The sequence below is a fragment of the Ambystoma mexicanum genome, chromosome 11 (genome assembly GCF_040938575.1).
Source record: "Ambystoma mexicanum isolate Mex_15411 chromosome 11, UKY_AmexF1_1, whole genome shotgun sequence".
Taxonomy (NCBI): Eukaryota; Metazoa; Chordata; class Amphibia; order Caudata; family Ambystomatidae; genus Ambystoma; species Ambystoma mexicanum.
The window spans coordinates 834697406-834718511 of record NC_090934.1 but is presented as its reverse complement, the minus strand read 5'-3'; the positions used below and the strand labels follow the sequence as shown (position 1 = coordinate 834718511).

At 44.9% G+C, this 21106-nt stretch overlaps 1 protein-coding gene across 2 annotated transcripts in view; it reads right to left on the bottom strand.

Moving 5' to 3' along the window:
• GTF2H1 (general transcription factor IIH subunit 1) overlaps nt 1-21106 on the bottom strand; it is a 1239907-nt gene that overhangs the window by 743555 nt on the left and 475246 nt on the right. For both annotated transcript variants that reach the window (XM_069623786.1, XM_069623785.1), the window contains exon 7: nt 19788-19867. In XM_069623786.1, coding sequence (XP_069479887.1) covers nt 19788-19867 — 80 coding nt within the window. The remainder of the gene's footprint in view (nt 1-19787; nt 19868-21106) is intronic.

Here is a 21106-nt window from a genome sequence, read left to right as displayed (position 1 = left end):
AAATTCGAATTTGAGCAAATCAGAAGTCACGATGTTGCGCTGCCTGGGACAAAATGAGAAAATAGTCATTCGACAGGCTGACAAGGGTGGTGCCATCGTTATTTTGAATAAAAAAGACTATATTGACGAATGCCATAGATTACTAGCAGATGACAACAGTTATCGGAAAATTGAGCAAGATCCCAGTCTTGGCCTTATCAAACAGATAAAAGAAAAGGTCGAAAAAGCGGTAGACCTTGAGCTTATCAGTAAACAGGAAGGTGACTATCTCACCAGGGAAACAGCGAGAGTTCCAATATTTTACATTTTGCCTAAACTCCACAAAAATAAGGAAAAACCCCCGGGCAGGCCCATAGTTTCGGGCGTCAACTCCATTCTAGAACCTTTGTCCAAATACGTAGATTTTTATCTACGTCCTTTTGTAACCAAAATGCAAAGTTATGTGCAAGATACTAGGGATGCCATTGTCAAAATTGAAGGCTTGATGTTTGATCCCATTACAGATATTTTGATCTGTTTGGACATACAATCACTATATACTAACATCCCCCAAAGAGCCACCCTTGAAGTGGTTGAAGAAACCCTGCTAAAACGAGAAGACAATCATCCAGTCAGTAATGCCTTTATTGTATGGTGTGCCGAAATGGCCCTTACCAATAATTTTTTTCAATTCTTGGGACAGTTTTACATTCAGGTAGAAGGGACTGCCATGGGTGCAGCAATGGCCCCTAATCTAGCCAATTTATATGTAGACATGGTGGAACAAACTGTTATTTATTCTGAAGTCAATCCCTTTAGACATCAGATATCACAATGGCTGAGATATATTGATGATGTTTTTATGGTATGGCATGGAACCACAGAGGAAGCCAATAATTTTGTTGTATGGTTAAATAATCAGAACAGATATTTAAAGTTTACAGCATCTATGAGTTCTAAAGAGGTCAATTATTTAGATCTAACTATCTATCATAGAGACAATCAACTGTGGGTCAAACCATTTGTAAAAAATACTGATAAGAACGCACTATTACACTATGGTAGTCACCATGCAAAACATGTGCGGGATAATTTACCCTTTGGACAATTTTTGCGCCTTAAACGCAATAGCAGCACTAGGTCGGATTATGAAGAAGGTGCTTACACACTGATTAATAAACTCACGGAGAGAGGGTATCCAGCTAAGATTGTTAAACAATCAGCCAAGAGAGCTTTTAATAACCATCGAGAAGCCCTTTTCGAAAAGAAAAGAAGAGACACTTCAGAGAGCCCATTGGTATTTGTCAACACCTACAGCAATATATCCTATAAAGTTAAAAACATAATTTATAGGAATTGGAAAAAGATCATGAATATTCCGCCTCCGGTAGTGGCATTTAAGAAAAGTACCAACATCCGTAACTTAGTGATGAGGAATGACATACAGAAAGTACACAACACAGATGTGAGACAGAGTACTTTGTGGGGAGCACCAAGGGTTGTAGGACACCATCCTTGTGGTAATTGCGTTATGTGCCCTCTAACACGAAAAATAATTTCAGTAGATTTGGGCTTGAAAACAGATTGGCTAATGAAAGAACATACTAATTGCCAAACAAATAATGTAATTTACATGATTAGATGTCCATGTGACCTATTGTACATAGGGAAGACAAACAGAAAATGCAAGACTCGCATGATAGAACATAGGAGTTGCCTGAAAAATCATATTGAGAAAGCCCCACTGGTCAAACATTTTGAGGAAAAAGGCCATTCATTTATGGATTTTGAATGGTGTATCCTGAAGAAAGTAAAGGGGACAACTCAGGAAGATATCAATAGAAAATTGATTAACTTGGAACAAAAATTAATTTTCCTAACTAACAGCCATTTAACAGGGCTAAATGAAAACATTGAATGGCACAATATTAAATGAATTGTCATCGTATATTCGATGGTTTGGTTTTGTGAGCCTTGCATCCTCTGTTGACAGTCACTAAGGATGGGGATTGAATACTAAAAATGTGTATATCTGCCAAACCTATGTAATATGCAATGATGTAATGTAATCTTGACACTTCTTATTGATGTAGGGGAATCACTTAAATGAATTTACACCGATTATCGGTGGTGATACATTATGTTCTAGTCCTCTGAGTTATATATAGATCTATCATTTTAGGGTGGTCCTATGGAGTAGTTACATTTTTGTTATAGGTCCGAAATATAGGCTTTTACAATCTGCCTTAGTACGATGTTAAAGAGAACTGGGTGGCCGTGCAAGTAATCCTCTTACCTTATGCCCTACTTAGAACTAGAACAAAGGTTAGTAAATACACAGCGGATCACCTAGGAAATGGCGCGATTTCCCCGTGACGTCATCGCGTTACGTTGTACGTGATGACGTCATCGGCCTGCGCATGATTGCAACGCACAACGGCTTGATAAGGACCGCATTACAGGCGAGTCAGTAATACAGAACAACAGACTGCAGATTTGCTAGAGAAAGCTCTTGTTTAGAGGTAAGCCAGGGATTTTGAAAGGGCGGATAAGTTCAGCCTCCATAGACAATTCATTATTGTAAATATTGAGGGGTATTTTCTGTGTTTATCGTTTTAGGTGACACGCCATCCCTCCCATTAAGTGATCAACAAACCAGGGATTGGAAGCGTATTTTAAATACCATAAGATCTTAGATAATAATATCTGAAAAACCAATGATACGAAGGTAATAAGTTTGACTTTTGTTATGGTTGTGGATCTACCCGCTTTCCATTTCTTTGAAAGTCTTTTATGTAAGTCTTTTTTCGTCTCATCACTTTACAAACTTATAGAGTTTTTTCCGCTCTTACTAGATTTTATGCTTAACCCACATGGTAAAATGCATTGTCCTGTGACGGGCCTAAAAGAATTTACAAAACCTTTACCAAGAGAGATAAAAACTTGTACTGGGACAGAGGTGAGATCTTACTCTGGATGATTTTTTCACCCCCGTTTTATTTCATATATTACGAGTGAGATTGATGATTATACTATGTTTGAGAAGGTATGAATTAGTCTATAATGATATCAGAGAATCTGGTGAGCAATTTGGCTGTTCCTCGAAAACCATTGTGAAAGTGAAGGACAAATGTATAATTGTCATATAAACTTGAACAACATTTACTGTTACAAGTAAGAAGCATTAGTATATGATATATTGTATTCTTGATGCATCCTAATGGTGATTAGGTTGGCTAGGTTTAATGAATTAACCGATTATGCCCATGTAGTAATATGTTTTATGTTTGTATGTATCTTCAGCTATAGGAACCAGGAACATAGAGAATAAGTCTACAGGAAGCACAAAACAAAAATTCTTCTGCCCCTGAAGAATGTCCAGTTAATAGCAACATCAAGGACAGAAACTTATATAAGTTGGGCTAATTGTTTATATACAGTAGGAAGCAAGAGGAATTAAGTTGCTACTGCATATGTTTTTTGAGTGTTTGTACAACTTGACTTTATATGGTGGAATGACTACTTTTAAATATGTGTATATTTTTTATATGGTATAAATGTACTAACGTTTTTGATATTTGTGCTTTTTTACAAATGAATTAAAAGATGAAATTTTAAGGATACATTTCCTTGTTTTTTGATATATGCCATTGTTTAGGTTTCATACAGCCCACATTTGTTGAGTGGTTGTATGTGTCAGTGTTTCCAGAGTTTTGAAGATAACAGTTCATGTCAATAAGTATGTATACGTCCCTTCTTTTGATGAAATAGACATCTCTTTATATGTACCTGTGCCGTCGCCCCCAAGTGTGTGTTATGTTTACGATATTGAAAACCATACTAACGCAAGTACTGTGTTTCAGGGAGTTGCTGATGCCTCCTCTTCAATACAATCATTCGTGGCAGTCCATGTAGAGGCAGAGGTATGGATACTGACAGCTCCTTCGAACTTGGTCATCAGAGCTCGAATACTTGTCGTTTGATTGTTCCACACAATGTTTAAATCGTGTTTGGCTATTGAGATGTACATGTGTGTTCGTCCTCACGTGTGTTTTATGCTAACAATATTTTGATACTTTGATACACAGTAATGAAAATACTGTTTCAGGGAGTCGATGGAGCCTCGTTCTATGCGGAACAGAAAATATAGTCGTTGCAGCGCAAGAGGAAGGGGAGACATGCGGATACGTATCGGAGCAACAGCGTGCAGATGTTGAAGGTCAAGTCAAAAAAGTTGCAAAGAAAAGAAACAAAAATAAGGTTAGTTACAAACAGTTCATAACTTTAGAAATTTTTGTTGTGCTGGGGACTATTTTATGTTTTTTTCCAGTCAATTGTACTATACTTTATCTTGTGTTCAAACTGAACATCCCTTTTCCAATCTGTCCTCTAGTTACCAGTGGGTCTACAAACTATACATACACAGACAGTGAAGCGAATGAGAGATGTTGCTTGCCAGACCATTTACCCTATGGAGGAACTATTAATTCAGACGCAGCATGTTGAGACTCGGGATGCTCATGTCCAATGGCCAGAACATGAAATGAATGTGTCTGGAGAATCCAGCAAAGTTGTATTGGACCATTGCTACAGTACGACCGCACCGCCGCAACATGATACTGGTTGTATTGAAGATAGCTGTGAAGTAGTCGCAGATCAATTCACACAAATCTACACCCGCCAAAAAATTGTCACCAAAAAAGCTGTCGACATTGTTGTGGTAGCAGATGTTGAACTGACAGAGAATGAACCAGCAGCAGCATTCACCGACGCATCAGAACTTGATAGCAGCGATATTTCTTTCAAATGTGGTGATATGTCCTCAACGTCACAGGCCGAAACAACTTTGATGCAGGATGACAGTCTAATGAAAGAGGGCAAATACATAGTATTCGACAGTTGTTTGATGGATATTATAAGTATGCTGAAATGTGGGCATTCCGTCAGAGGGAAAGTATGTCGGAAGCCACTGATTCATGTGACTCGTCAAAAACAAGGCAGTAACGTCACAATACATGCCGCCTGTGGATTACATCATACGTGCTCATGGTCTGCACAACCGATGCTGGGGAAACTGCCAGCAGGCAATATACTGTGTGCAGCTGCATCACTTTTTAGTGCCTCCAGTTTTAGAAAGTTAGAGTCTTTCTTTCAGTTTGTGGGACTCCATTTCATTTAAAAAACGCAGTACTACAAATACCAACATGATTATCTGTTTCCGGCCATTAGTGATGCTTGGAAAATTGAACAATTGTCTCTAGCAAGTACATTCGAAGGCAAACGATTCAGGCTAGCTGGCGATGGACAGTGCGACAGCCCTGGATTTTCTGCCAAGTACTGCACCTACCACTTTCAGGACATGGATAGTAAGAAAATTGTGAGTTTGGTGGTCGTGCAGGTAACACAATGTACATCCTCAGTGGCCATGGAGAAACTAGGATTTATAAAATCAGTGGAATATCTACAATCGAGGGGAATGCACATCAACCTAATAGCCACGGACAGACACGTTTAAATTGGCAAGACAATGAGAGGGCAGTTCCCACATATTAAACATCAATTTGACGTATGGCATCTTGCTAAATCAATCAATAAGAAAATCTCGGCTGCAGGGAAAAAAAAAAGGTTTGGAAAGTATTTCAGAGTGGTCCCAGTCTATCAGCAACCATCTTTGGTGGTGCTCCAAAACTTGTGAAGGGTCTGTGGAAATACTACTTGAAAAATGGCGGTCACTAATGCACCACTGTACCAACGTGCACCGCTGGTCAGAAAACCTACATTTCCACCAATGTGAACATGGCCCTTTATCCCCATTGGAGGCACGGAAGAAGAAGTGGTTGAATCCATCTTCACCGACACACAAAGCCATTGAGAAGATTGTTTTCGATAAAACTCTATCAAGAGATTTGAGGGGACTGATAGAATTCTGTCACACAGGAGGTTTGGAGGTGTTCCACAATATGTGCCTAAAGTACAGGCCAAAGCGCTTGCATTTCAGCATACAGGGCATGAGACATAGGACTCTACTTGCCGTCTTGGCCCATAACGACAATCTCAGCCGTGAACAATCTAGGACTAAGGGTAATGTAAGGATGCCTCGCTACACTAAGGCCTTTTCAAAAAGAAGTAAGCAATGGGTGATCAAACCAGTCTGAGGAAATGGAGTTCAACTTTGTCAAAAGCTTATTGTTGCTGTATTAGAGAAGCACAGCTATGGAATGTTGAATGTTTCTGTGCGGAGCACTGATCCATTGCCACCCAACATTGCCACTGTGTCATGTCCGCCCAAAGGAGAGCTGGTTGTGAAGTACAAATCCCGGTTTAAATAATTGTAATACGATTGTCTTTTTGTAAATAAATTTTATTGTACAGTGTGCATACAAAATACGCTAACCCTAACCCCTACCTTCACCATCCTGGGTGCTGAACTACCTGGGTGTCATCTTTGAATTCTCTCTCTATTCACCTCATATTGCTGACCTTGTCTATATGTGTATGTATATATTTTTGTTGATGTAACTCATTTTCGCAATCAATTGCAGATAATAAAACAAACAATAAATCTCACTTTCAACTCAACTCCTCGGGTACTTTATACTTTCCCAGACCTTCCCCAATAAATTAAAAGTCTCAATAGTTATGGTTCTTTGGGGCTTCAAAGCTCGCAGACAACGAGGACAAAATTGGGGCCTTAGAACGCGCCAAGCAAGCCGTTGCATATGGGAGAGAAGCCAGTTCGCATTTGCACATTGAGGCACAGTACATAGATGGATTAGAAAATTCAAGTTCTCACAGATGGCTTTACTACGGGATGTTGGAAAGAAAGAATGTATGCTCATTTCTAGTGAAGGTCAGCGGCTTTGATTTTCAGCTCGCGCCCTGAAGAGGCCCACAACTCGCACTGGCAGTATAAGGTTCTATTGTTTTTTGACATTGAGAGACAGGGACCATGCAGAAAGAACTTCATTTGAAGGGGGGTTTGGGAGGTGCAATAACGTAAGACGATAAGGCAGAAAATTCTTAAACTAGACCGAGTTTCATGTTAGTTCAGTATACGAAAAATCGTTGTCAAGAGAACAGTGGGATTTACGGACTGCATTACGCAGAGACATAATGGAAATTGCAAATATAATGTAAGTAACTCTGTAGACGCTTTTATACCGGAATGAAGAATTAATGAATGGATGCATGAATAAATGAATGAATGAAGAGCTTTGAAAAGGTTTGTGGGATCGTCCTTGTAGCGGGCACATGGGCATGCAGGTCCACATTCCACACGCATGTAGACAAAAAGTCGTTTCTCATTGTGTACTCACCTCGATTTATTTCGTTAGTTTTCGCATTGATTTTAGAGCCGAACATACTCCATTGCACTATCCTTGAAAGCAAATAGTTTCAGCTTGGCCGTAATAAATAAAATTAATAATATTAATAAAGATCAGCTGGCGAGACTAATTATAAATTTTATGTTTTCAAAATGGGTATTTCCTTCCCTTTTGCCCCTGCCACCAGTTTCAGACACCGGCAGATGGTTTCTTCAGCCACCAGCTGCAGCTTAAAGGCATAGTCTAGTAAAAATTTTTATTTAAAAAATAGATAGCCCACATTAAAAAAAAAAATACTAGCATCCTCCGTTTTAAAACTTCCTATGTAAAATTTTGAGATATTTAAGCTCAAAAGCAAGCAAAAGGGCGCCGCCATTTTGTGAAATGGAGGCCCTCCTGTGCTGGCTTTTGCGGCACTAATGAAGGAAAAGCCAGCCAGCTGTAGTAAATAAAGTCTACCGCTGGGTGGCTTTCCCTTCATTAGTGCCGGGACTCGGAGGACGCGGACCGGAGACCAGAGCAGGAAAGCTGCAGCTGAATCTCGGTAAGTGCTATTTATTTATTTTTACAAAAAATAAGCACTAGCTGCGTTTTTTTTTCTAAGTTTTCCGGGCTGGAGGAGCCCGGAAAACTTAGAAATAAAACTGCAGCTTTAAAAACGTTCTATTTATGTTTGCGGTCGCTTTTGAAGCGACCGCAAACATAAATACAACGTTATTGTGTTGGAAAACGCTGCGGTTTTAAAACCGCAGCGTTTTCCAACACAACCGTGTTGTGTCTGCCTGAATCTGCTTTACCATTTGGGGCTCTCGGGCTCCCCACGGGTAGCCCGACAGCCCCAAATGGAAAAGCAGATTCAGGCAGACAACGCGGCGTTGCGGAAAACAACCGCGTTGTGTCTGCCTGAATCTGCTTTTCAATTTGGGGCTCTCGGGCTCCCCACGGGTAGCTCGACAGCACCAAATGGAAAAGCAGATTCAGGCAGACAACGCGGCGTTGCGGAAAACAACCGCGTTGTGTCTGCCTGAATCTGCTTTTCCATTTGGGGCTCTCGGGCTCCCCACGGGGAGCCCGAGAGCCCCAAATGGAAAAGAAGATTCAGGCAGACAACGTAGCATTTCCCATTTGGGGCTCTCGGGCTCCCCACGGGGAGCCAGAGAGCCCCAAATGGAAAAGCAGATTCAGGCAGACACAACGCGGCGTTGCGGAAAACAACCGCGTTGTGTCTGCCTGAATCTGCTTTTCCATTTGGGGCTCTCGGGCTCCCCACGGGGAGCCCGAGAGCCCCAAATGGAAAAGAAGATTCAGGCAGACAACGTAGCATTTCCCATTTGGGGCTCTCGGGCTCCCCACGGGGAGCCCGAGAGCCCCAAATGGGAAATCAGCTGCAGGTAGAAACACTACGCGGCATGTAAACACAACCGCGTGTGTTTCTGCCTGCTGTGGCTTTCACTTTGGGTCTCCGGTGCTCCCCTGGGAGCACCGGAGACCCAAAGTGATAGCCACAGCAGGCAGAAACACACGCGGTTGTGTTGGAAAACGCTGCGGTTTTTCTTTCCAAGTTTCTCAGGCTCCTCCGAGCCGGAGGAGCCTGAGAAACTTGGAACGAAAAACCGCAGCGTTTTCCAACACAATAACGTTGTATTTATGTTTGCGGTCGCTTCAAAAGCGACCGCAAACATAAATACAACGTTTTTAAAGCTGCAGTTTTATTTCTAAGTTTTCCGGGCTCCTCCAGCCCGGAAAACTTAGAAAAAAAAACGCAGCTAGTGCTTATTTTTTGTAAAAAAAATAAATAGCACTTACCGAGATTCAGCTGCAGCTTTCCTGCTCTGGTCTCCGGTCCGCGTCCTCCGAGTCCCGGCACTAATGAAGGGAAAGCCACCCAGCGGTAGACTTTGTTTACTACAGCTGGCTGGCTTTTCCATCATTAGTGCAGCAAAAGCAAAAGCCAGCACAGGAGGGCCTCCATTTCACAAAATGGCGGCGCCCCTGTGCTTGCTTTTTCGAATTTTGAGCTTCAATAGCTCAAAATTTTACATAGGAAGTTTTAAAACGGAGGATGCTAGTATTTTTTTTTTAATGTGGCCTATCTATTTTTGAAATAAAAAATTTTACTAGACCATCCCTTTAATGTAAACAACTGCACCATTCTGATGATCTTATGGGACGATTGCCAAGGGCCCATATGCCCTTACGCGGTACTAGAGGCTAGAAGCAACATATCAACCTTTACGCTGGCCTAGTGCCTACTTGATGGAACAGCCTTGTGGTTCAACGTGCGACAAAAGTGCTTCTTTGAACGAAAACCAACACCCTGTGTACCATAAAGGAACAGCGCGTGACTCACGATAACATTTTACGGATTTGCGGATAGAGATAAAAGAAAATAAATTACTTTCGGAGTTCATATGGCAATTCCAGAACAGTCTATAAACATTTAATGTCAAATAAATGTACTTTACCAAATGTACCGTGTTGCTGTTTGATTTTAAAGTACCGTTTCATATTCCGAATTGTGGCGCGCTGTGTTATGAGTTGATTTGTGTTGGTTTCCGGGTTCTGTGTGAAGTCGCGTAGAAGACGACTGGGCGCGTTTGTCTACGCAGCACAGTAACGTCACGGAGAGAGGTGGGGAATATGAATATTTTGATAATGTCAGGCTCAGGGGCGGGGGGATATGATTTAGTGCCGCAAAAGCAGGTCAGCCAGGGCGATGGGGGAAATGATAGGATTATCACAAAATGGCAGCTCCCTGGTGCCTGTTTTCGCGTGCGTTTAATGGACGAAAACACGGGTAAGGTCCATAGGAAATTTTTCTAAAAATGGAGCGACTTAGGCTTAAAAACACATGGCCGACCCGTAGGGGCATTAACATTTTTTTGACCGAACCATTCCTTTAAGGCTTTCATGGATCAGGGTCATCACCCAACTCTGGGTACAATAGTTAGTATATCATCTTTGGGAACCCCACCCCTTTGGCAAATTTTTCAGTGTTCAGCACATGCATGCATTTCCTGAAGGAGTAGGATTTTTAGCCAATGGCGCTCGGCATGTAGTTGCAACTGCCACATTATCATAGTTGCCCAGCCCCCGCACATTCCAGCTCATAAACATTACATTATCATCGCCATTTAGAGTGGGAGCACTGGACAGACCATGTAGTACAGAGGGATAGCAATCTGGGGTATGCAGCCCAGAATATGTAAGCAGGTACCCGTTTGGAATTTGACCAACCTGGCATTGCCCCGTACTCCGCCCTCCGTGTGAACCTCAAGCCTTTTTTAACATAACGCCCATCCCCATCCACCCACCCACATCCCTTCCCCAATCAGAGGAATGACAACCCCATAACCAAATCCAAACCAATGGCATCATCGCCTGGGGGCCTGTGCACTGTTCTGCCGGCATTGCTCCAAACTGGGGGCATAGTGAGGATAAAAATATGCATTGGAAATGTTAACCTGAAGATTACATGGGAACGCATGACAAGGAGATCAGCACATCATAAGGCATGAGTAAACAGAACACACGGAACTGACGGATCGATCTCCCACCCTATTGGGTCAGGGTATACCCTTCCCACTAGGAGTCCAAACATGTGACATACAACAGAGTGATGAAACCATAAACAATTAACCAGGGAAGTGCTCGTCTAGGAATTTGGAAGCTTCATCAGGGATCGTAAAGAAGACGACCTGATGGAGTGTTCAATTCGCAGCTTGGCTGGGTATAGCATGGAGTATCTAACCTGCAGGTCCTGTAGTCTTTTTTTGACTGCCATGAAGGTTTTGCGTTCCTGTTGAACCGCAACTGAAAAGTCGGGGTATAGATGGATCCGAGAGGACCCCAGGAAAAGCTCTGCCTTGGCTCTCGCAGCCCTAAGGAGGGAGTCTCGATCTCGAAAGTTCAGAACCCTGGCTATGATGGAGCGCGGGGGTGCACCAGACTGGGTTTAGCTGATAGGGCTCGATGTGCTCTTTCTTTTGCAAACTGTGGCGAGAGCCTGGGGGAGTCTAGCAGTGTGAGTAGAGTGTGCTCCAGATAGTCTTCCATGGGTTCTTTGATGTTGTCCTCAGGGACCCCAATTATACGGAGGTTATTGCGCCTGGAGCGCGATTCGAGATCCTCGTTCTTTTTGGCCACCTCCAGTACCCGTCTGGACAATGACCTCTGACCTCCGCCCTGAGAGTGCCCAAATCGTCCTCCGTGACACCAACCCTTGTCTCAATTTCAGTCACTTGGCTGTCGGTTTTCTCGATGTGCGCTTTAATAGAGGATATGGAACCATTCATATCGTCTAACTTAGAATGTAACGTGGTGAACCCTTCGCAAATATACTCCATTTTCTGAGAGACTATGGAGTCCGGAGGGGTCGAGGTGGTGGTGTGGGTTCAGGTTCCTCCTCCGCCTGCCCAGACGGTGTCTTGGCAAACATGTTGATGGAGCTCTGTTTTTTTCCTCCTCCCCGCGCCCTTAGTCATGGTGGAAGTTAAGTACAGGCCTGCTGGCCCAAGAGGCTTGTATATGCAGGAAGAGCGCAAAGGGAGAGAGCGAACTGAGGGTAAAGGGCGAGGGGGTGAGCAAGGGTGCCCACAGAGGGCCTCACAGGGCCCGATTGGTCTGCAGGATCGTGGTTCCTTAGCAAAGCGTGGGCGCCCAGAGATCGTAGAAACGAGACTTATAGACGGTTGAGTCGCTAGAGCATGAAGTAGGTATGCAAGTGGACAGGAGGTCCAGAGATGAGAATGTATGGGAACAACCAGTCCAGCAGTACTCAGGGTAAGGGAGCGGGGGAGCCAGAGTAAGGTGTGGAGACGCTACGATCTTAGGGCTCTGTGATGTCTAGTATGCCAACGAGGGGTCTTAATATGGCGAGGGGCGGACAAGGTAGGGTAGGGACAGTGGTTGAATTAGGAGATCGTGGGTTGGCCTAAGGACAGACAGTGTGCTCCAGGCGGCCAGCGTGCAGGTATCCCAGCGTGCACAGGGAGGAGACACTAGCAAGCGTCCCACGGGGTGCCGGAGGAATGGGTAATATGCACCGTTCTAGTTGCAGATTTATTGTGCAGTCCACCCCAACGCTGCACCTGGGTGGCTGGACAAACAGGATTCACAAATGCGGGGGCAGCAGTTGGCTGAGGTCAAGTGACGCCCCTGAGCAGCCACTCCCGCTCGCCTTCAGAGCCACCTGCGTCAGTCAATGCTGAGGGGTAGGCCACCTCACTGGTATAGCCATTCAAGTTAGAATGTGCTTGTTTGCGGTCCGAGTCTGCTCGAGTGGGTTGTGTTCCCCAATGTAACCCAGATGTTGAGATGGCCGCCACCAGCCCTATCACACCACTTGTGACTGTGTTGTAGTGCCCCTTGTGGCTCGGGCCAATAGTTAGGATGGCTCCCGGGGCAAGGTCCCAGCCCGGCCATGGTAGATTCGCCCGCTATTAGTTGTAGGTGCCCATGGTGGTTGCAGCCACCTCTGCGTGATGGATGTCCTAGTGTGGCAGGGCAGGCTGCTGTCATTTACTCTGAGTCCCTGGGGAGTGGGGAGGGGGGGGCGGAGAGAGCGCCCATCTAGGTAAGGACGTTAGAACTGATGCCCAACCCGAGGCCTCCCAGCCCCAGGGATTCACCGCCAGATCCGGATTCCGCTCGTGAGGAGTGCAGGAGGGGCGTCCCGCTCCGGCAACAGCCTCCTCCAGTATCGATGCTGAGCAGACTCGCTCGATGCTAGGCCCAGCAGGAGTCGCAGCAGTCTGCACCGTGCCCAGGCGAGCCGCAGGGAACGGGAAGGGACTCCGCAGGCCATGTCCGCGGCAGCCCTCCAGGAAAGAGCCCCTCTTCTCAGCGCCACGGGGGCTCAGGCACAACCTCCGCCACACGAACAGAGATGGGTCAGGAGAGGACCCGCCCCCAACACAGGCCACGCATCCCCGGCCTCGGCAGCAGTGTTCATGGAAGTGGCAGCCAGCTCAGGCCGCCTCGAGTCGCCGGTCAGTCTCTGGTCGTCCAAAGCTCTGGAGCGGAGCAAGTCCACTGCGCCAATTGCGGATGATAGGTGAGTCAAGTATTCATGTGTCGGATCCTGCTGTCCCCTTATCAAATAGGAACGAACCGACGCAGGATTGTGCTAACATAACGCCTCCCAGCACAGAGCTCTAGTCTAGGCAGCCATCTTCACCTAGCTCAACAGCGCCCCTCCAGCAAGTTTATTTTTCTAATAAGATGATCCATCCAGCATAATGGTGGTGACAGTATGATCTCAACGTCTCCAGAAGAATGGGGACTTCATATCATGGCCTATTTCTCTAGGAAGCTGTAACTCATCAGAAATCAGCTATGCGGTTTCCCTTAAGGCGCCATTAGCCATTTAGGATGCATTCGAGTGGTGGCATTATTTACTTGCTGATAGGCAGACTATTACAATTTACGCAACCCTACGAAGTACCTTCACACTGCAGATCAAATGCCCTCGAGTGTACCCACTTCCAAACTTGCCAGTAGTAGTTTCACAGGATTTTCAGTGGAGATTTTCAGTTGTCGACCTTTCAATAAGTCAAGCCAACTTCCTGCAGTTTAGAAAGCTTCTGAAGACTTGTCTTCACAACATATCACAATGAACCTTTTTCCTCTCCTCGTGCATTCTCACTAGTCTTTCCTCCCTCTCACAACTTGATCAGCTCAGCACCTAGAAACAATCCATTTTGTAGAGGTTACTACACTAGACAAGCAGTTAAACATGCGGACCATATGAATTTCCAATTTTTGCCTAAAACGAAGATACAAACTAAGATGTCAGTCATTTTTTAAAACTACCATTTTGTCATCACGTACAAGCCGGGCGCCAGAATGGAAAGGCAGACCTCTTGTCCAGACAGGACTCCTGTAGCACCGACCTCAATGAGAAAGTACCCATTTCTGTGATGGAGTAAACATTTTGTGGCCCTGGTGGCAAAGACAGGTGGGATTCACAGTAGAGAGTATATGACCGGATAATAAAAAGGATTGGGCACTTGTGGATTCAGTTAGTCGGGCTACTAAAGGAGTTCCTCATCATGGATCTCAGCTACATTTGCCTATGGAAGAGTTGCACCAGGAGATACTTTGAGAGCATCAACATTCTTATCCAGCCATACAGGGGACCGACGTGAGAAGACCAGTATAAGTCGGACAGGTAAACTGGTTTGTTACCCCTTCTTATTACCATACCACAACTGTGGGATACATTGTCCACAGATTTCCTTGTAGATCTCCCCAGGAACAGGTGAATTCAACTATTTGCTGCTGGTGTGCACGAAGTCCAGTCATTTGAACCTTAAAAGGGAATGCCAGAGCAACAAACCAGGCTCGTTGGGACCCTGCAAAATGTTCTGCTGCTTCACTACCTATGAATACAGTTAATCCCTGTGTGGAAGTGGTTTTGCAGGAGATTAGGAATTCAGCCAGCTTCTTTTCTCCAGTTATCACGTTCAGTAGGACAGGCAAACAGAGTGAGAGAAAGAAAAAACCCTCATGTTACCAAGAAACATGAATGGGCTGGGTGGTTGGCAGAATTTAGCTGCAACTCCACCTGTAAGGACTAGCTCCCGTGTCACCTTCCTTTAGAAGTCAGGGTTTCCATCAAAGTTTCCTCTGGGAGCCCACAGAAACTGAGGCTAGTACTTGAGAGCCCAACAATGCAAGTGAAGAGAGTTGGTTGTAGTTATGACAATTTGAGGAGGGAAATTACAGGATTTAACCAGAATAAGTAGAAGAATATAGTGGTGGCAGATCGAAAGTATAGACTAGCATCAGATTACACAGTGGAGGACAAGGTTTGGCTTTCAATATAGAATTTGCTTCCAAAGAGGAGCAATAAGCTCAAGCACCAAATCATAGGGCCTTTCCAGGTAGAAAAGGTGATTAATCCTGCAGCTGTCACTCAATCGTCCAAAATAACTGCATCATGTGTTCCACATTAGTTTACCTAAAAGGGTATGACAATAAAACTGAATTCCTTTTGTCCCCATTCCTGAGCTAGTGAGTGTGGAAAAAGAGTACAAGGTACAGGCCATTTTAGATTCTTGATCAGTAATGGCAAAATGATAGTATTTAATTGATTGGTGAAGATTTGGCGCAGATGGGAACCAGCCGATCAGGTGTTCGCCCCAAAATGAAGTTGGAATATCAGCAAAACCCTTCCAGGCCGGGGCCTGTAACAAGGCCAAATGTGGAGAAGTCAGTCAGAGGGTCAGGTAATATTGATATTTGGGGTCAACCTTCCATAAAAGTGCCATAGGACGACGAAGCATATTTAAGTTTGTCGTGTTGCATTGCTTGCAGGTGTGAGTGTGACCGCTGAGGTCACTCCAGTGACTTTCCTTAAGGAGGCCTTCAGAAGGTGTGCCCAAGAAAAGATGGTGGACATTCCTCCTTTTTATTTTTTCAGACTGATATTTTGCAAAGATTTTCTTTACTGATTTCACAACTTTTTTTGACTGCAAAAAGTAGGGGAGTCCCCCTCCCCACTACCTCGTCAATGTCACTTGAAGACCTCCATCGAGGGCGACATCACCGGATGTTATAAATACGACGCGCGGCGACCGTAGCCTCAGTTTAAGTTTTTTTCCCCTAGAACGTGTGGCACCAGTCTCATGCCTGCTTGCAGCTTCCGTTCCCGCAAGGCTAAGTGCAGTCAATCGCATAGGAAATTCTCCAGAGGGGCAGGCTGGGAGGGCGATGCGGAATACGTAGGAGGAACATTCAGTCGAAAGAACATTACCAGTTGATTATTAACTTGTTCTTCGAATGGATTGTGTCCTCCAACGTATTCCACATCTTTGACAGACTCCCAAAGCAGTACCAGTAAATGTAGGAGGGAAAAAAGAGTTTAGAGTACCCAATAAGATCACAGAATAAAGAACCGCCTTCCCAAAGTCCATATCCGGACCATGGATTGTATCCAGGGAATAATATTTAACAAATGTGTTGATTGAAGCCCATGTAGTGGCATCACAAATATTCCTAATAGGAACAGCCCACTGATGGAAGGCGGTGGAAGTAGGCACGCCCCTAGTGGATTGAGCTCTCAACCCTTCAGGAGGGTTCTTAGCCGCCAATCGGTAACACTCCGTAATGGTAAGGAGAATCCACCTGGACAAGGAACCCATCCCTTTCTTTCCCCTCGGGAATATGCTCCGCCGCCAAAGAAACAATTCCACAGAGTGTTTGAAAACCATGCCAAGGCACACATGGAGTTGTGCAATTTCAGGACCATGCTCCCAGCAGAAAATACCTTCCGGGGCCAACCGCCGAAGCACTTGTCGTCCCTATTCGGAGGGATGGTAGGGTATGCCGCCTGCCTCGCGGTGGCCGTAGCCATCTGAACCACCAAACTCTCGGGAGTGGGACGAGTAGATAAATAGCTGGGGTTGCTAACGGAAGGGCGGTATTTCTTGATCAAAGACTTATTAACAAGAGGGGATGCCAAGCAGCTGCCACCCTTTTCAGCAAGGTAAGATGAAATGGCAAAACAGGGTCAGCGGACGGACCTTGATCTAAAATGTCCATTAGATCATCCTGCACAAAGTCTTCAGGAGGACTGGACCAGCCCAGATATTCTGAGACCCTTGCCATGAGCCTTCTCTACGAAGACTCTGTATGAGCCCCAGGCTCAGGCCTACCGAATTCCACTTCCGGAGAAGTGTCCAACCCACTGGCATCATGGAGGGTCTGCCGCAACTCCTCCAAATGACTATCTCCAGAAAAAAGTGGAGCCTCATCAAGGTCACCAGGGTCCTCAACCCCAGACCTTTCTTCCTCTTCATAAATGTCATCCAGAGGGAGTTGAAACCAAGGCCTGGGGACAGAAGAGTCTGGAGGCCAAAACTGGCCGCACAGACTTCCCAGTAGCCTTCCTTGGAGGACACAATCCATTCGAAATAAAGCTCCTGTGAGGGTCGTCAGCAGTTCATAAGGCACAGCACTTACATACTGTACAGCCAGAATAGAACTTGTAGAACTTTGCGTGCTGCAAAAGGTTTCCATCTGTACAGTGAAACTATGGTACTGGAATAGCACTGGCGGTAGCTACAGAACTTTATCCAGCAAAGTTTTCTAAACTAACGTTTCACAATTTGCAAGCAGAGATTTTGAAGATCTAGTCATAATTGACCTTGCATTACAAACCAATTCGAGAGACATACAATAATGGATATCACAGTTTAATAAATGACCTTTGAGGATCCACGAGATCCAGGTACTCCAAAGGAAAATTGAGAAAGAAATCCCTGAAGGCGTCGACACAGAGCGTTGACAACCTCGATGTCATGAGCACTGAAGGCATCCGCGTCGACACAGGTGCAGACGGACACGATGCCGACAGAGTAGACGCCGGCATCAAGCCCACAATAGGTAGCTGCGGTCTCGCTGGGGACAAGGACCGAGACCTAGAGACACGTCTCTTGCGACTTTTCGAATCCTTGTCTGTACGGGACCTCGAAGGCTCCCTATGCAAGTCGCGACGTGCACCTGAGCCCAAAGACGTGCGAGCCACGCTAAGAGACCGATCCTGGCGATCTTCGACAGAAGGCGCGACCGGACCCATGCCCTGCGATTGAAAAAAATCGCTAACAGATTCTTTAAATGCCACCCATTCCTCCTGAGTCGAGGACTTTGTTGGGCACGTATCCTTCCTCGAGGCACCATCCTCCAAGGAGGACAGGGAAGGTGACTGGTGATGGCAATACCTAGAGTGCCGGGAGGAGGAAGACAAGGGGCAGGAACCACTCCGGGACCAAGATCCCCAGGACTCCTTCCGACGTGGAGTCTCACCCATCGAGCCGTCGGTGGAAACCCCCTTGGACTTGGAAGTTCGGGGCTTAAAAGGCTTAGAGCCCCTACCTACCTGGAGCTTCCCCTTCCGCAAGGCCTTGGCAGTCAGCAACTGGCATTTCGAGCAGTCGTCTGTCGTGCGACTCGCCCAGGCACCACAAACAAATGCAGTGGGGGGGGTCGGTGAGCGACATTTTCGACTTGCAGTCCTGGCAGGTCTTGAAGCCAGACTGTGGAGTCGGAGGGGTCAAAGAGAAAGACAATGTAACGATGAACACACGAGGCGCGCCGAGTCTCACGAAGTTAACACGTTCACGGAAAAAATGGAACTGAGGCTACGGGCGGCGTGCGTCCTATTTATAACATCCAGTGATGTCACCCTCGACGGAGGCCTTCGAGGGACATCGACCCGACGTCATCGACGCAGCACGCCCTCTGCCGAAAAAGTTTCCGAAGTGCACAGCTGTGGACATTACATGTCAAAGATGTGGAATACGTTGGAGGACACAATCCATTCGAAATAAAGCTCCTGTGAGGGTCGTCAGCAGTTCATAAGGCACAGCACTTACATACTGTACAGCCAGAATAGAACTTGTAGAACTTTGCGTGCTGCAAAAGGTTTCCATCTGTACAGTGAAACTATGGTACTGGAATAGCACTGGCGGTAGCTACAGAACTTTATCCAGCAAAGTTTTCTAAACTAACGTTTCACAATTTGCAAGCAGAGATTTTGAAGATCTAGTCATAATTGACCTTGCATTACAAACCAATTCGAGAGACATACAATAATGGATATCACAGTTTAATAAATGACCTTTGAGTAAAATCCAGAAATGTACAGAAGGAAACAGCTAAAATAATCCAACACCTTGATGAAGAGCCACAGCTCAAAATCTGTATTGGCAAATTCAGTCAAAACATAACATGAATTGAAAACGTGAACAGATCAGTTCATCTGAATTCAACCATGAATAAATATTATAAGATTATGAGCGTTCATTGAATGAAGGATTTTTCGTTCAATGCACCACAACAAGGTTGCATAAGGCACACCACTACGAATGGACGATAAAAGATTTAATTTTAGGAGCTGCAGTACCAGTTTGCCAGGGTTTCTAAATATAGGCGTTTCAAAACGTACCCAAAATACTTTTAGGCAGCATCTAACCCTATGCCAAGGGTCGGCAACCAGTGACTCTCCAGATGTTTTGGATTTGAACTCCCACAATCCCTCAGTATTACTTATGCTAGCTAGGGCTGATGGAAGCTGTAATTCAAAACACCAAGAGCCAAAGGTTGCAAGCCACTGCCCTTTGCAATACTTAATAGTACACCTTTTGAAGGATATTATGTTTAGAGTATTTTGTTGTGTGCTTGTGTGTGCCTAACAGTACCCTGACACCAGTCCACTGCCATCCTATGAGTGAAATCAGACTGCTTTTATTACCGCTGAGTGTTTTGGACTAAATTGGTGGACACCCAGTACCCACCGAAGACAGGTCACCTTACACCATTCACTAGAGGGCTGTAGAACTCCCTTCACCCCTTAAACACACTTACGTATCCTGCAATAAACACAAATGAAATGGAGCAATGGCACATTTTTAAAGCATGTTGCTTGAATACTATCATGCACATTTTAAATAAAGTAATGTTATTTTGGCGTACTCTTACCTCGTCCAATGATTTGTCTTCCAAAGCTGTTAAATCTAGCAGTGGATTTTTCACCCCTTGAGATACCATAGTTTTCAAACCTGCATAGCAAAGAAAAAGATGCCATTTATTGTGACCGCAGTACTTTAGTTTCATAATCCTGGTTGGTACACCCGGTTACCTAGCTGCAGGCATAGAAACTATTCTTCAATTTTACGAAATTGGCATGTAGTGTCCAAATCATGGCAGCCCCTTTCTCTCCACAGTCCAGTCTTAAGGCCTGAGTCCCTCAGAACACTGCGTCAAATGCATCACTTGCTTGTGTGAAGGGGTGAAAATCTACCTTTCCCTGCCCATCACTTTTTTTAAAAATGGAAAAGGGTTTTTAAGATGTTACAGAAATTAGCAATATGAAATTAGAAAGATCAAGCTGCTCAGCACTGTAGTTTTTCATTCTCCATCCCAGCTTCCCGCATTTACCAAACAATGAAAAATGTCAAGTTGCAAGCTACAAGCCAAACATAAATGCCACTCACCACCTAGCATAAAAAGCAGCTCTCCACATGCAAACAATGTATTACTCACCAAGAGTGACTCAGCAATGTCTAGTGAAAATGGTACGACCTGCCTGGCATGGTTTTTTCATTGCAAGAAAATTACCTGCCATTTGGCACAAACATACTTAAGGTGAGGAGACTGATGGGGCATGAAAAGGGAGGTGAAATCGAACTACAATAGTAAGAATTGATAGTACCTTAGTGAGTAAATGTATCTTCCGATTAAGTTTTGGTCCTGCCCCATTCCTCTATACAGCATTGAAAATGTGCAAGACGTAGGTTATTCTCTAGCAAATGGGACCTTTATTGACCATTCTCCTGCCAAGAGCCAAAATCCTCTGTTCCAAATCATTATTCCAGACCTGAACCTCGCCCCTAGGTTGCACCTCAATAGGATGAAACATGCAAATTATATACATGGGTGGCTTGCTGCAAAGGTAAAAGGGCGGTCTCTGAAATTCGAGCAGCCAGCTGACGAATCAAGGAATTCAGTCACTTCTCCCCAGGAGCATGCCTTTCCTTGAGGCTAGGGAGATGAGTCTGCTTCGCAACAATCCCCCTATTGGGCCAGTAAGTGGGACCTCACAGGGAGAGACGACCTCGCCCCTCCTCCTGGGGGCAAGGACTGCAGTTCAGATGAGGAACTCCCTTTTCATTCCACTCAAAATCAACCCAAGGCTATATCAGTCTCAAGAAAACCACAATCATCCTACATCTGTTACTGCAACACATCTGCAGAAGATATTCATCTGACATAGACAAGTCAAAACCTAGGAGTAAGGA